This window comes from Anarhichas minor, unplaced genomic scaffold (assembly GCF_050575085.1).
Source record: "Anarhichas minor isolate MPS153535 unplaced genomic scaffold, ASM5057508v1 ptg000042l, whole genome shotgun sequence".
In the NCBI taxonomy this organism is placed as follows: Eukaryota; Metazoa; Chordata; class Actinopteri; order Perciformes; family Anarhichadidae; genus Anarhichas; species Anarhichas minor.
In genome coordinates this window covers 5,245,659-5,259,037 of record NW_027466488.1, presented here as the reverse complement: position 1 = coordinate 5,259,037, position 13,379 = coordinate 5,245,659, and the positions used below count along the sequence as shown (strand labels likewise).

Below are 13,379 nucleotides of genomic sequence, written 5' to 3'. Positions count from 1 at the left end.
GTCTGGGTGAGCAGCCTAAAATTGAGGAAGTTATCTGACCTCTGAACAAAGAGGTTGCACAAGCTGAAGCTGTGCAGCACTGACAGGGGTTTTCGACCCATCAGGACAGATACTCATTAAAGTCCAATAATTTGTGTGTATAATGGTAGCCTACATATTTTAAGAATTATAAACCAATTTCAAAAGAAACAAAGTTGAGAGAGGGATAAATGCTACCACAATCAGCCATGAGATAACCTTCAACCATAGCTCTCAGCGGCAGTTATTTAGGTTACTGTCGCTTTAACAGCATGAACCGGAAGAACAAGACTTTCACCGACACTGTTGCCTTTTCTTTTCCGCTCAGGTCTCAGCAGTGGTGGGAGCGTGGATTTCATCATCAAGGCTCACAAAATCACCAAAAATGAGCGTCCCAGCATTTATCGATATCACAGAGGAAGACCAGGTACGACCCACGTCTTTAAAAACACACATTGCATCTTCCCGCACGCGGATGAGTCTATAAATGGGAACTATCCAACCAGATAGTTTAGCATGCTAGCTAGCTAAAATGCTAACTTTTGCCGAAAGTTACATGCTGATTGTTAGCTAGCTACCGTTACATGCTGAGTGTGTGACATATGTGGATGCACGTTAATTGTAATTATATCATTAAACTTGCCGTTTAGACGGTTATTATGTACATTTATTGAGTATATTTATTTTTACGTTTTCAGCTCAATGTATTTTCTGCTGCCGCTGTCATCAAATCTCGTCAATGTTGTTACGTTAGTGTAGCTAGGAATGCTAGCTGCTTAGCCATAACGTCACATCAAAATCAACAAAAACGTATTAAAACTGACAAGTCACCTAAAGCGTCCTGTTTGTACGACCGTAGCTGATAGCTTAACATAGAGCCATTATTAAGATGTTTTTACCTTTCCCTATAGCTAACTGCAGCTAATATTTTTGTGACTCAAAACAATAACATGACAATATGTAACCGTAGCTAGCTATAGCAGTTAGGTAAAAAACACCTACTAAATCTACATTTGTACATTATCGACACACAGTTTGGTACTTCCTGTGCTTTAACGTTTTATGCAAACACTAATACTACTTGTTTTACTACGTAACAGGCTTCCGAGCTGAGAGCCTACATGAAGGCCAAAGGAGCTGAAATATCAGAGGAGAACTCTGAAAGTGGACTACATGTAGATCTGGCTCAGATCATCGAGGCATGTGATGTATGCCTCAAGGACGATGATAAAGGTAGGCCGTGATGAAGAACACCCCTACTTCTTACCCATTGTCAACTCTTAATAGATAGATAGACAATAACAAGCAATATGCGCTTTTCATAAGTAGATATTTGGACTTGTGTTACCAGGACAAGCACAGGTTTAATTCATGTACATGTATTATGGCTCATGTGTTTTAAGAGTCCCAGTCCAGTGATTGATGTACAATACTAGGACCCTTGGCCTGGCCACCCTAAATGCATTGCAGTATCTATTCATGTTTAGTTCGCCTGACTCTGAAACTACTCCTGCATGACAGTATCTTATGACTCATGGCCCTCTCTCTGTGTCTCACTGCAGATGTAGAGAGTGTGATGAACAGCATTGTGTCTCTGCTGTTGATCCTGGAGACGGAGAAGCAGGAGGCTCTCATTGAAAGTCTATGTGAGAAACTTTTGAAGTTTCGTGAAGGAGAGAGACCCTCCCTCAGGATGCAGCTGTAGGTCCTTTGTTTTGTTTGTCTTAAATCTATTTATAGTGCTGACTCTTATCATTGTTGTTTCCGAAGCTGTGACTGAGTAAACATGTCCTATGCATGGAGGCTAAGTCGGGCATTGTTTTGATGTTGGTTAATATGAAACCGCTGGTCTTGCAAGCTTGACATAAGGATGCTATTTCCAACATCAACAGGCAGGAAAGCTTCTTTTAAAAACAAATGGCATGTGTCGAGAAAACATGGAACAGTTAAAAATCAGTACTCTGTATAAAATACTTGACTATCTTTTTCTTATTTTGATGTTACAGGCTGAGTAACCTGTTCCATGGCATGGATGAGAACACTACAGTGAGGTACACTGTGTTCTGTGGCCTCATCAAGGTGGCGGCAACTTGTAATGCCATTGCCTTCATCCCCACTGACCTTGATCAGGTATATCTTTTCAGCATGATCAACTGGGATAACTGACCATAGACACTGCCTCAGCATTGCTTCATATTGTGTATTGAGCTGCAGAGATGGCGAAAAAAAAGTTGTCACTCACATTTTTCAAATCTGCACAGGCTGCATTTTTCCTCTGCAGTTGATTTATGATACCTGTTTGTGCTGCTGATCAGGTGCGCAAGTGGATTATCGACTGGAACCTGACCATAGAGAAGAAGCACATACTCTTGAGGCTGGTGTATGAAGCATTGGTTGACTGCAAAAAAGGGTAACTACACATAGGGTCAGATGGGTTAATTCATGTTTTTGTATGCACAGGCGCAATAATGTGAACGCATAGAATTTAAGATTTATGAACTCCTGCATGGAGAAAATAATACACATTCGTCTAAAGCATATACATATCTCTAGGCCTAAGACTCTGTGTGAGATAGTGTGCTATCCTTGGTACAAGAGAGTCTTTAACAATGTTCTTATCTACTCGTGTCACAGCGATGCTGCAGCAAAAGTGATGATTGAGCTGCTGGGAAGTTACACAGAAGACAATGCTTCACAAGCACGTGTTGATGCCCACAGGTAAACCTGAAGACCTCGTTTTAACATTTGTCATTAACCCTTGATATAACGTACATCTCAAACATGCATACATCTATTGGGGTCCCTTATCTTTAGATGCATCGTCCGTGCTCTCAAAGACCCCAACACCTTCCTGATTGACCACCTGCTCACCCTGAAACCGGTTCGCTTCCTGGAGGGAGAACTCATCCATGACGTGAGTACTGAAGGATCTGCAATGTTCAAAAAAGAATAAGTTCCCTCATTGCGACAACCCTGTCAATCTCGTATGTGCATAATGCCCATTTAGGTCGTGTGATTAGAATTATAACGCAAACTGGGTTTGTGTACATGGACATAAGTATCTCCGTTATGAGGCTCATCTTGGGTTTGATAATACGTCATATGATGTTTAACATCCCAGCCAACCTGGACCCTCACCAGTTTGCATACAGAGCCAACAGATCCACAGAGGATCCCGTCTTCACTGCTCTCCACTCAGCTCTCACTCATCTGGAAAATAACAACAACTACATCAGAATGTTTGTTGATTTCAGATCAGCCTTCAACCTAATCTCCCCCATGAAACTGATTGATAAACGTATCACTCTGGGCTGGTTGTTAGACTTCCTCACAAACAGACCACAGGTGGTTCAAATCGACAGCCACACATCCTCCACTTAGTGTTGAACATCGGACAACCCTAGAGCTGTGTGCTCAGCCCCCTCCTGTTCACGTTGTACACCCACGACTGCTACCCCCAAACATGAAGAGAACTGTGTTGTGAAGTCTGCAGACGACACTACCGTCATCGGACGGATTACAAACAACAATGAGACTTCATATAGAGAGGAAATCAACAACGTTGCAGAGTGGTGCTCAGAGAAACAACCTACTGCTCGACGTCAAAACCAAGGAGCTGATTGTTGATTTTAGAAAAAAGGTGGCGAAGACACACGCCCCTGTCTATAACAGTGGAGCTGAGGTGGAGCAAGTTAGCAGTTCCTGGGAATCAGCATGGACAACCTGACATGGTCCTCACACATCTCCATCCTGGTTAAGAAAGCTCATAAACGACTATTTCTTAAGTAAACTTAAGAAGGCAAAATTCCCGGACAGAAGGGCTCTACAGCGGGGGGTTAAAACCACAAAGATCATCATTGGTATCTACTGAGCATAAGTGGTATTGGTGAGAAGAGGAGCCTGCAAAGAGCTAACGGGATATTAAAAGACAAAACCCACCCCAGCCATTTATTCAAACGGGATACTCGTTTCTATGTAAACACACAACGTGAAAGCCTCTCGACTGTGTTTTACATCTCAGTGACATATAAGGCATCACAACCCAACATTTAAATGCTGCCCAGTTATAAAAGTAGAATGGTGAGCAGCAGGAATGTTCGTACATTACCAGCTCAACAGGTTGAGACAATGAAAAATATTCCTAATAGGACGTGAACTCGGATTTCTGTTATTTTTTTTCATAAATTAACAGACTGGCATTTCCACGGGTATTAATAGTTTAGCCCGATGTTCATCAACTACAACGTTTCTGCATTTGAGCCAGTGATTTGTATCATAACCTTAATCTGGACATGGTCATTACAGATTCAGCCTGTATGAATACAAAGATGATGTGACTGTTTCCAGAGTCTTTTAAAGGCATTTCTCCCTCTTCTGACCCCATTTTCAGCTATTAACCATCTTTGTGAGCGGAAAACTAGCAGCATACGTAAAGTTTTACCAGAGTAACAAAGACTTCATTGACTCTCTTGGTAAGTAACCATACATTGAGATATTAGTTGCATCAGTTCTACACAAGCTTACGCACTGAATAATGTTTAAAAATACAGTAAAATTATTTTAAAAACTGGGGATAATGTACATGTGATGCAATGGTCTGACTACCCTACAAACTAGTGGTTTTTGAGTGATGAAATGTCTCTGCTCTTTACCATATTTGTAAATCAGTATTGACATATTCTACCGTAAGCGTATTATAACTAAAGAAACCTCTTTCGTAATCTAATGCTGCCACTCTAAGAGTGTATCAAGGGATTACCATCTTTTAAGTAGTTTGGAGAATTTCTCTCTTTAGGAAGTAGTGTTTCAACAGTTTCCCGCTGTAAGGACATCCTTATTATGATTTATACTGCTGTTGCTACGATGGCAAAAAAAAAGTCAATCTTTAAGAAGGACAGTGCTCTTAGAATTTGAATATGACAAATGTGAAGTTACATTTAACGACCATCTGAAGCACCTTTTCCTATAATGCACTCTTCTAGATATTGAGCCAGTGTGCTGCGCTCTGTTGACACAGTCCAGGAATGCGTGTGTCAGCAGTGTGTCTCTTTCTCACTACTAAAGGCTTGGGTGTAATTACAAGCATGTGTAGGATGTACTGTCAAAACAGACAATGTGGTGTTTGTGTTAATGAGTAGATGCACTGACTGCGTGCTCCTAAATGTAGAAACGATTATCACAGGGAAACTCCCCGAGTCCAGAGTAATCGACTGTGACTGTTTTGTGCTTAATGATCCCTGCGTGTTGCTCTCCAGGCCTGTCTCACGAGCAAAACATGTCCAAGATGCGTCTGCTGACATTCATGGGCATGGCTGTGGAATTCAAGGAGATCTCCTTCGACACCATGCAGCAGGAGCTGCAGGTTGGAGCTGATGACGTCGAGGCGTTTGTCATTGACGGTACGAGCACTTCACCTCAAATCAATCCTCGCTGTCTGCTACTGTAAAGTGTGCTGTTAGTTTCTCACAGGTGAGTAATGGGGGAGGGTAAGGGGGTAGTGACTGAACAGCGGCGACAAACGGACACACGCTTGTACTCTTCTACCAAAAAAAAAAAAAGATGTCCAGCTCTTTAAAGAAAGAATGCAGTGGTGATAATGTTTTACAATGGAACAATGGCATAGAACCAAGAATAGCACTTTCAGTGTTTTGTGACTAGGATTAGCTTCCTCTCCAATTTCATCTTTCAAGTGCATTCCCTATTAAAGTTTTTTTTATTGCTTTCTGTCAGAGCTTTTGCTGCCTCTTTATTCCTTTCCTGTCTGCTTTTTCATTCTAGCTGTTCGGACTAAGATGGTGTACTGCAAAATTGACCAGACACAGCGAAAGGTTGTTGTGAGGTAAGTACTTCAATCAGACAACATCATACATGGCTTAACAAATATCTGCATTAGAGGGGCAGTTATAGCAAATGTTGGCTTGGTACCAAACAAGACCTGATGTACTTTACCTGGATGGTCAGAAAACTGCAGTGTTAGTTAGGGTTAATGCAGGCAATGGATTGTCTTTTGTCATAGTTAATATAGCTCTGTGCTTTATTTCCTCATAGTTGTGAGACGTGACCTTGGCCTGTATTTTTTTGTTTTTCTTTGTCAATTTAACATTCTTGCTTTTTTCTGTTTTCCACTCAATCAGCCACAGCACACACCGCACCTTTGGCAAGCAGCAGTGGCAGCAGCTGCACGACAGCCTCAGCTCCTGGAAGGCCAACCTAGCAGCCGTCAAGACCAGTCTGCAAGCCCTGTCACCTTCTGCCTAATTCCACCCTAACCCACCTGTCTAGACTGCCTGGCCCTCTATTCTTTTCTGCTTTCCAAATCCCCCAGACTGAATTGATCAGTTTTTATATGAATCCAATAAAAGAACAGTGGACATCACCTGTGCTCCTTTCTTGTTAAATATTTAAAGATAGCTAAAGTTCTTTTCAAGTTAAATAATGCCATAAACGCACAAGGAACTGGAAATTGATAAATTTCAAACTTTGTGCAACAGTAAAAAGCTTCACTTGTGCCCTTAATGGATAATTCATATATTCAGACAACGACCCCACTAGCTGCCTTATGATCTTTTCAGAAAGCCATACAGTGACTTTAATGGGGGCTTGTCCTCTAGCGGTTCTCAACATCTGGTTGTACTTAAAGGACGCCATGTTGGTATTAGATGAGCTGTAACTTTGGGTGAGAAATAACCTGCAACAAGAGGGTCACTTGTCTGGGAACACGAGCGGCGACAACAGTAATGTGAACTTTTAAGATGACCAGGTCTGCTGGGGTCAGAGCTGTATTACTGTCGCATCAACACTTAAAGCTTGTGGCGTAGGCTGATTCACTGCCACTACAAATGTGAAACTGTCCACCGGGTTAAAAGATACTGTAGCTGGAGTCGGCATGACTCACTGTCTTTTGAGGTCTATGGAAAGTGGAAAGACGAGGACTTCTACAGTTTTTAGTTTACCTTTCCTTTGCCCGTTGATGTAAAGTTAAGTACCATTTATCCCGCACAGTGATCTATTCTCGGGCACCGGTCCAGAGCATTAGGATGTGGACTCTACTGATATATGGCCCAGTCATTAGGTGTAAAAGGGGTCTGCTGGAGTTCTCTCCCTCTGGGGCTGTGATGAAATCAGCAAAAACTGACACAGTGCAGACTACTGACATTGCACTCTTTAAATCCCCACCCCAAATAGACGGTGAATTTTCTTTGAGTAATAAAACCACAGCTCAGCTTGTTTACTTTGTTTTTTAGTGGTGTGCCACTCCTCATTCTGTCCTGATTAAAGTCGTAATCTGATCATTTCAGCCCTGCCACTAAAATATTTTCACTGCGATGAAATGGGCATTAGAGGTACACATTTATTGCTGCAATGTGTCCTTTTTCCTATCAGAAGTCTGCAGAGGCTCACCGCTCACTTGTGTTCGGTTGTCCACAGGGAGCAAGCATCTCTGACGCTTATCAACGGGTGTAAATCACAGAACACATTCTCAGAAGCGTAACCTCATCACAGCCACCTGCAAGGTAGAGCAGATAGAAACGAATGTGACCAAGGCTTAACACAATGTTTGTGAAGCCCCATATCTAGGTTTCCATTGCTCAGCATATGTTCTTTTTCTCTGCAAGTTATTGCTTCGCAGCTACTTTTCTCATCCTGTAAAAGGGATCTCTCTCGCTCTCTCTTCTTGTCTCTAATTTGTTTCACTGGCTTTAAGTAACTGTTTTGCGGATGGTCCGTCATGTGAGATGTCCCAGATGTAAAGACTGTGCTGTGGTTGGTTTATCTGGTGCAAGCCCCATGACCCCTTCTTATCATAGTCGGATAGAAGTAGTTCTGCATAGTTCAGTGATAAAAAGCAAATGAGTTGATATTACATTTGGAAGCTGAGCTGCTTAACTGGACTTTTTTTTTTGCACATGCAGCTCACGTTCTCAGCAGGGAAGTAACTATACTACATTTACTCCAGTACTGTACTTATTTATATTTAACCGCTATAGATAAGTTACTTTTAAGATTACAAATGAATTGATCTAATTGGGGCCCCTTGTCACGTTTTAGATGTCTATAGCAGTTCCACCAAATATTTCCTCTCTGCTTTTTTAGATGGTTTCATTTAAATAACTGTTCACCAAGGATTTAAACATTGAAAATTTCACACACAGAAAATAACAAAGATTAGAGAACTGCAGAACTTATTTTTGTTCTTTCTTCCAAAAATAATCATGTCATGACCCCTCAAATTTATTTTGTGACTCTCACAGTCTGGCCCCTTGGTTGGACTAAAACTAGATTAAATTACCTAACTTTATATAAAGTAGTTAAAGCTACTCAACCAGCTATAACCGTACAGTAAAGGGCTTTTTCCTTCCTTCTAACGAGTACTAAGTGATGGTTTTAAATACTTGTCCACTGGTCCAATTTACTGTGTTTTAGCACAAACGTTGCTGTGTGAGCTGATTTAGAACCTCATGGATTCCCCGGCAGTAAGACACTATTAGTAATTAAAACATTGATATATTGATATATTGATATACATATGTGGTGTAAAGTGACTTCTGACATCATCACAGACTAGATAGTCTGGAACATCTCCTTTTCCTCGCCCCTTTTCTTCATATCAACATTCCTCTGGGTAAATCTAAGACTGTGATGGTGTCCAGAGACGTAGCCAAGTACAAGAGGGGGGCTCTCACTGCTCTTCAATTACCACCATCCAGTAGTCAGCCAGATAATGTTCATTTGCATCCTCTCTCTGCTTTTAATAAACACTGACCAAGAAGCCCATAGACGGATATTTGTATTTACATGGACTTTGAAACATGAACACTATTATGGAGGATGGTTTGTCCAGGCAGAATGGGAAACTTTATCTTCATGTGTTGCTTCATGTTTTGCTATTTGCGGTGTCTCTAAAGTTGCTATAGTCACCATTCTTTGTGGTGGAAAATGACAGACTAAGTGTATTTTAACACAGATGCCTATTACACCACATTTTCCCTTACAAGGCCTGAGAATAGTTGTGTAGTCACCAGCTCTCGAGCTACTGAGAGGAGACTTTAGTGCTTTTAAAAAAGAGTCCTGATGCAAAGATCCCAAAAGATAGCATCGTGTTACAACAGTAATTTGCGCCGACCCATTAAAAGTGAAGATTCAACTTTGATATTGAGACTGAATAACCCTCTGTCATTAAAGTAAGATTGCCCTTTAAATCCTAATATATCTTAGTATGGAAGATCCAGTGGTTACATGACAAAACATAAGTCATGAAACCATCATGTCAATGTCTAAAATGGGGGGGTGTCACCTACATTGAATAAGGGTAAGGACCTAATATTATAGGTATTATCTATTGCATGGTTTGCCAGCTACTTCCACTTTCGTGGTGTCAGCTGCCATCTAGCGTCCATCTTTATTTACATAACTTATCTCTATTAGCCAGGTAAACGTGATCGATTGGTTGGGTCTGCGCAGGTAGTTTAGGAGGTGCTCAGGCCACATCTGTTCGGAGTAAACAACACCCTTTTTTAATCTACCGGGACTGTCTGGAGTTTTCGGGCACACCTTTTTTTAAATTTGATCTTCAAACTACATGAAGCGTGTTAAAGTTTGTCAAAGGAAGTTGCTGCTCAGCTGTTGTTTGTCACTGTCGCTGAACGTTTCCTGACTAATCTTATCTGCGTCGAGGCTGTGACACGCGCACCTACCGCTCCTTTAGCTCGGTTTCATTTTGTTGGTGTTGGAACTCTTTCCATCATGATGTGACACTTCTCATCATAGGTAAAGTAGAATAGGTAAGCCCATCTGGTGCCGGTTGGTGAAAGAAAATTGTACATAATGGTAGTTTTGTAACGGCTGGATGCGTTGTTTATGGTGCTGTGCCCTCTGTACCGCCAACTCATTCCCCACCCGCTGTCCGCGCGCAGGTGCACGCACGACCATGTTGTTTCATCTGTTCATACTCCTTCAACTCCTGTCTTGTGGAGATCTGGCCTGTGTGAGGAGGTTGCTGTCGAAACACGAAGACCAAGAAGGTGAGAGATATTGTAGAAGAATGACAAATGAATCCACTTGACACACTCCGATCTGTCAGTTCTGTTAATCATTTCACCTGTTTGGACACGCGTCCTGTAGTGTTCGTGGATGAAGGGGACGCAAATTCGTTCCTGGGTCGCCATCTGTTGTTCAACCGGTTTGACTTTGAGATGTTCGTTCCTGGAAATCTGGAGAGGGAGTGTTATGAAGAAGACTGCAATTACGAAGAAGCAAGGGAGGTCTTTGAAAACACCCCAGCTACAGTTGAGTGATGCTGTTCAGTGAGGATATTGCATCTGCACAAAGACACACAGGCCTCACATCAGAGTTCACCATACTAATGATACTTTGTTTTGCAGATAGCTTTTTGGGAGAAATACTCTGCAGGTAAGAGATGTAAGCCTACATACCACTATGTGTTATGCAATGACTAGTTGTGTATGTTGTTAAGGAACACTTGTGCCTTGCCTGTAGCAAGTACACTTATGTCACTAGTGCTTTCGAAACCTGTTTCCCCACTTACAAGGCTACATGGTTGTTCAATGAAATGCAGTTTGTAGTCTCATTTTGCTACATAAGAAAAACAAAAATGTATATATATATATCATATGTGGAGGGTGGAGGATAAATTAGTATAGCTTTGAAAGTTATTGCTTGGTCTGCAGTCAGTAAGTTACCCCTTCAACTCTAATTTGTTTTGCATTAGGGATGAATGAATTCTGAGTAGATCTAATCACTGTGTGTCTGCTGCTGTAAAAGTCCAAACTATTCTAGACTGCTGCTCTCAAACCCCAAAAAAATCAATATTGAATGAAAAAGAGGAACCACCCTGTGATATACCTTTTATCACGTAGTACAACTCCCACTGTCCAGTTACTCACTGTGGTCTGTGATCTACAGACAAGGACAAACGCCACACACGGGTTGATGTGACATCTCTTTTGGTGGGACTGGTTGCTGTTGGTGTGGCCATTGTTGTCGGTGGCCTTCTGCTCTGGTATTTCTGTCACGGCAAATGCAAGAGCTTCAGTCGTGCAAAGTAAGTGAAAGGGTCTTTATCACTATTAATTAATGGCAGCTACATTGTTCCTGCACACTTTCCCCTCAGTATAGCACTAATACCCACTTTCAGTACCTCCAAGGCTATAGACACTAGTACAGCTCTGTTGTACTATAACCCCAGGGTACTTGAGCAATCTGTCAACCTGTACACTTTTATAGCACCATATATAATAAAACACCTAATATTTCAGAAGGTTTATGAATGAAATATTTTCATATGCAGACAATTTATATAATTTGCTGCTACTCTTGTCCAGTATCTATTGTTCTCACCTGTTCAGGGCTTCGACATATGTTTTCACTATCTATTAATCTGCTGATTATTTTCATGATTTATGTTTTTGTCTATAAAATGGAAATAGTGGAAAGTGTTATACACACAAATTGTATCACACAAACAGCATAAAATACTCATATTTGAGAGTGTTTGGTATTTTTGCTTGGAAATTGACTGAAATGATTAATAAATGATCAAAATAGTAAGAAATACAATAATTTTCTATGAATCAAGTAATCAATTAATACATCGATCTATACCTGTTCAAACATTATGCTTCTTGTCACACCTAGAAATAAATGTTGTTGTGCACAGTTGTATAACAAGAATAAAGTCCCTCCGTTACCTTGATACTAAATGGCATTAAGTATGGTCACATATGAATGATATGAATGTCTACACTCCTCTCAAAGCTCCGTCCAGGTGCGACCGAGGAGGAGTAATGCTTCACTAATAATGCGACGGCTAGAGGAGGCGTCCTTACAACCTGTGCTCCCACCCCCTATGGAGGAAATAGACCCAGTGGGGTTGCCTTCTTATGAGCAGGCAATTGCAAAAAGTGGACCGTATGATGCCCCACCTCCTCCCTATCCTAGGTATTTGCATAATGCATTTTTATTTGCAGTTATGTCATAACTCACTTTTTTTTTTTTATTGTACGCAATCCATAATGCAGTCACAGAGAGCTCATTCAAATATATCTTTTATAACATCTTCTCTTATTTTTGGTTTTAGCTCACGACCTGGGAGTATTCGGCGGTAGTATCTCCAGGACAACACATCTGCATGTCTGTCAACAATTGACAACTAACATTTACACTGTTCTACACTGCTTAGCATTATATACCTTTTTTTTCATCATCACAAGATTTTAAAAAACTTATTATGCCTTTATGTTTATTGCTCCGATTATCTTGTTCCACTCATACATTTCTAATCTTTCTGGCTTGTTGGGGTACCTTTTACTAAGCAGTGTAATCCAACTTCTTAACACGCTTGTGCCAAAACATAGTAGACGGTTGTCTGGACTAACTATTTTCCCAGGTCTAATTATGCTTTATAATATTACCATACACCTGTGCTGAATAAGCTTTATAATACAATTCAACCAGTTTGCTGCTTTTTGTCTAAATGTAAATGAAGAATCAATAATGAATTGGACATGAAGGATTTAAATTGCTGGAGTATTAAGGCGCTTAGGAGCAGTTGCTTCAGACACAGCATGCATAGACTGACTGAGAGAAAGTATTAATTGCAAATGAAGAGAAACTGACTGATCTGTATAATCATACAGCTTCTGGTCTCCAGAAGGAAAAATGGTAACACCCAAACTGATTTCAATGGCATGATTGTATTCTATATAATATTGCCATACAGAAAATACAAGTGTTTTTGTTTCACTGGGCTACCAGCTTGCTTTGTAAAAATTCACTTTGTAATTTAAGCTTAACATCATCTTTTATTCTTTTTTTTTTTTTTATGTGTGGCTTTTGTTGCTGTTTTATATAAATTCCTTTTGTGTCAGGAAATGTATGTCTGATTCACCAACTAATGAGAACGCTGTTCTATGTGAAATAATGTTTCATTTCTATAAATAAATTGTGGTTGATTATTAAATGTACTATAAATAAACTGTTTTACATTTATACGGAACAATAAATGTGAGGAAAAGGACAGCTAAAACATATTTCAACAGATGGGATGTACAGTTTGTCAGGCTGGTGTTTCATTCCCATCAGATGATGCAGAAACGGGGTTAAGAAGTTATTATGTTCCTCTAAACTAACATTAGCAAAGTCTTATCATGACATGAGAATTAATGTAGGGGTAGCCTTGTTGAAGCTGATCTGTACCATAACTACTTGAAATGAAAATCTTTTATAGATATCTTTTAAAATAAAATTGATATTTTAATTATTTTTGTCTCATCTTTCAACTGTGTGTGAGGTTGTCTACACGTATGCAAGCTGGCTCTATGGTGTATCCATTTTTATTTATT

The 13,379-nt window shown here is 40.4% G+C and overlaps 2 protein-coding genes across 5 annotated transcripts; both read left to right on the top strand.

The window, feature by feature from the left end:
- The first annotated feature begins 310 nt into the window (after nt 1-310).
- On the top strand, nt 311-6,394 carry eif3m (eukaryotic translation initiation factor 3, subunit M). The gene is made up of 11 exons (XM_076109817.1): nt 311-445; nt 1,119-1,251; nt 1,581-1,719; nt 2,025-2,148; nt 2,334-2,428; nt 2,653-2,736; nt 2,833-2,932; nt 4,409-4,490; nt 5,274-5,417; nt 5,797-5,857; nt 6,153-6,394. Exons 1-11 carry the CDS (start codon nt 404-406, stop codon nt 6,274-6,276), a joined length of 1,128 nt encoding a protein of 375 aa, XP_075965932.1. The 5' UTR covers nt 311-403; the 3' UTR covers nt 6,277-6,394.
- A 2,603-nt stretch (nt 6,395-8,997) lies between these two features.
- prrg4 (proline rich Gla (G-carboxyglutamic acid) 4 (transmembrane)) lies at nt 8,998-13,294 on the top strand. 4 transcript variants are annotated; one of them, XM_076109821.1, is made up of 7 exons: nt 8,998-9,786; nt 9,933-10,040; nt 10,141-10,304; nt 10,401-10,437; nt 10,942-11,080; nt 11,794-11,976; nt 12,116-13,294. In XM_076109821.1, the coding sequence occupies exons 2-7, from the start codon at nt 9,947-9,949 to the stop codon at nt 12,141-12,143; spliced, it is 645 nt and encodes a 214-aa protein (XP_075965936.1). In that variant the 5' UTR covers nt 8,998-9,786; nt 9,933-9,946; the 3' UTR covers nt 12,144-13,294. The 4 variants fall into 4 exon arrangements, with proteins under 4 accessions (XP_075965936.1, XP_075965935.1, XP_075965933.1 ...); XM_076109820.1 differs by having other exon boundaries at nt 8,999-9,800; XM_076109818.1 differs by having other exon boundaries at nt 8,999-10,040.
- The last annotated feature ends 85 nt before the right edge of the window (nt 13,295-13,379 follow it).

Excerpts from the sequence above, each read along its gene's own strand:
- eif3m (XM_076109817.1), top strand. The coding sequence starts at position 404 with ATGAGCGTCCCAGCATTTATCGATATCACAGAGGAAGACCAG. Across the intron at positions 4,491-5,273 it reads AGACTTCATTGACTCTCTTG|GCCTGTCTCACGAGCAAAAC; the intron begins GTAAGTAACCAT and ends GTTGCTCTCCAG. Across the intron at positions 5,418-5,796 it reads CGAGGCGTTTGTCATTGACG|CTGTTCGGACTAAGATGGTG; the intron begins GTACGAGCACTT and ends TTTTCATTCTAG.
- prrg4 (XM_076109818.1), top strand. The coding sequence starts at position 9,866 with ATGCGTTGTTTATGGTGCTGTGCCCTCTGTACCGCCAACTCATTCCCC. Across the intron at positions 10,041-10,140 it reads GAAACACGAAGACCAAGAAG|TGTTCGTGGATGAAGGGGAC; the intron begins GTGAGAGATATT and ends CGCGTCCTGTAG. Across the intron at positions 11,977-12,115 it reads CCACCTCCTCCCTATCCTAG|CTCACGACCTGGGAGTATTC; the intron begins GTATTTGCATAA and ends TTTTGGTTTTAG.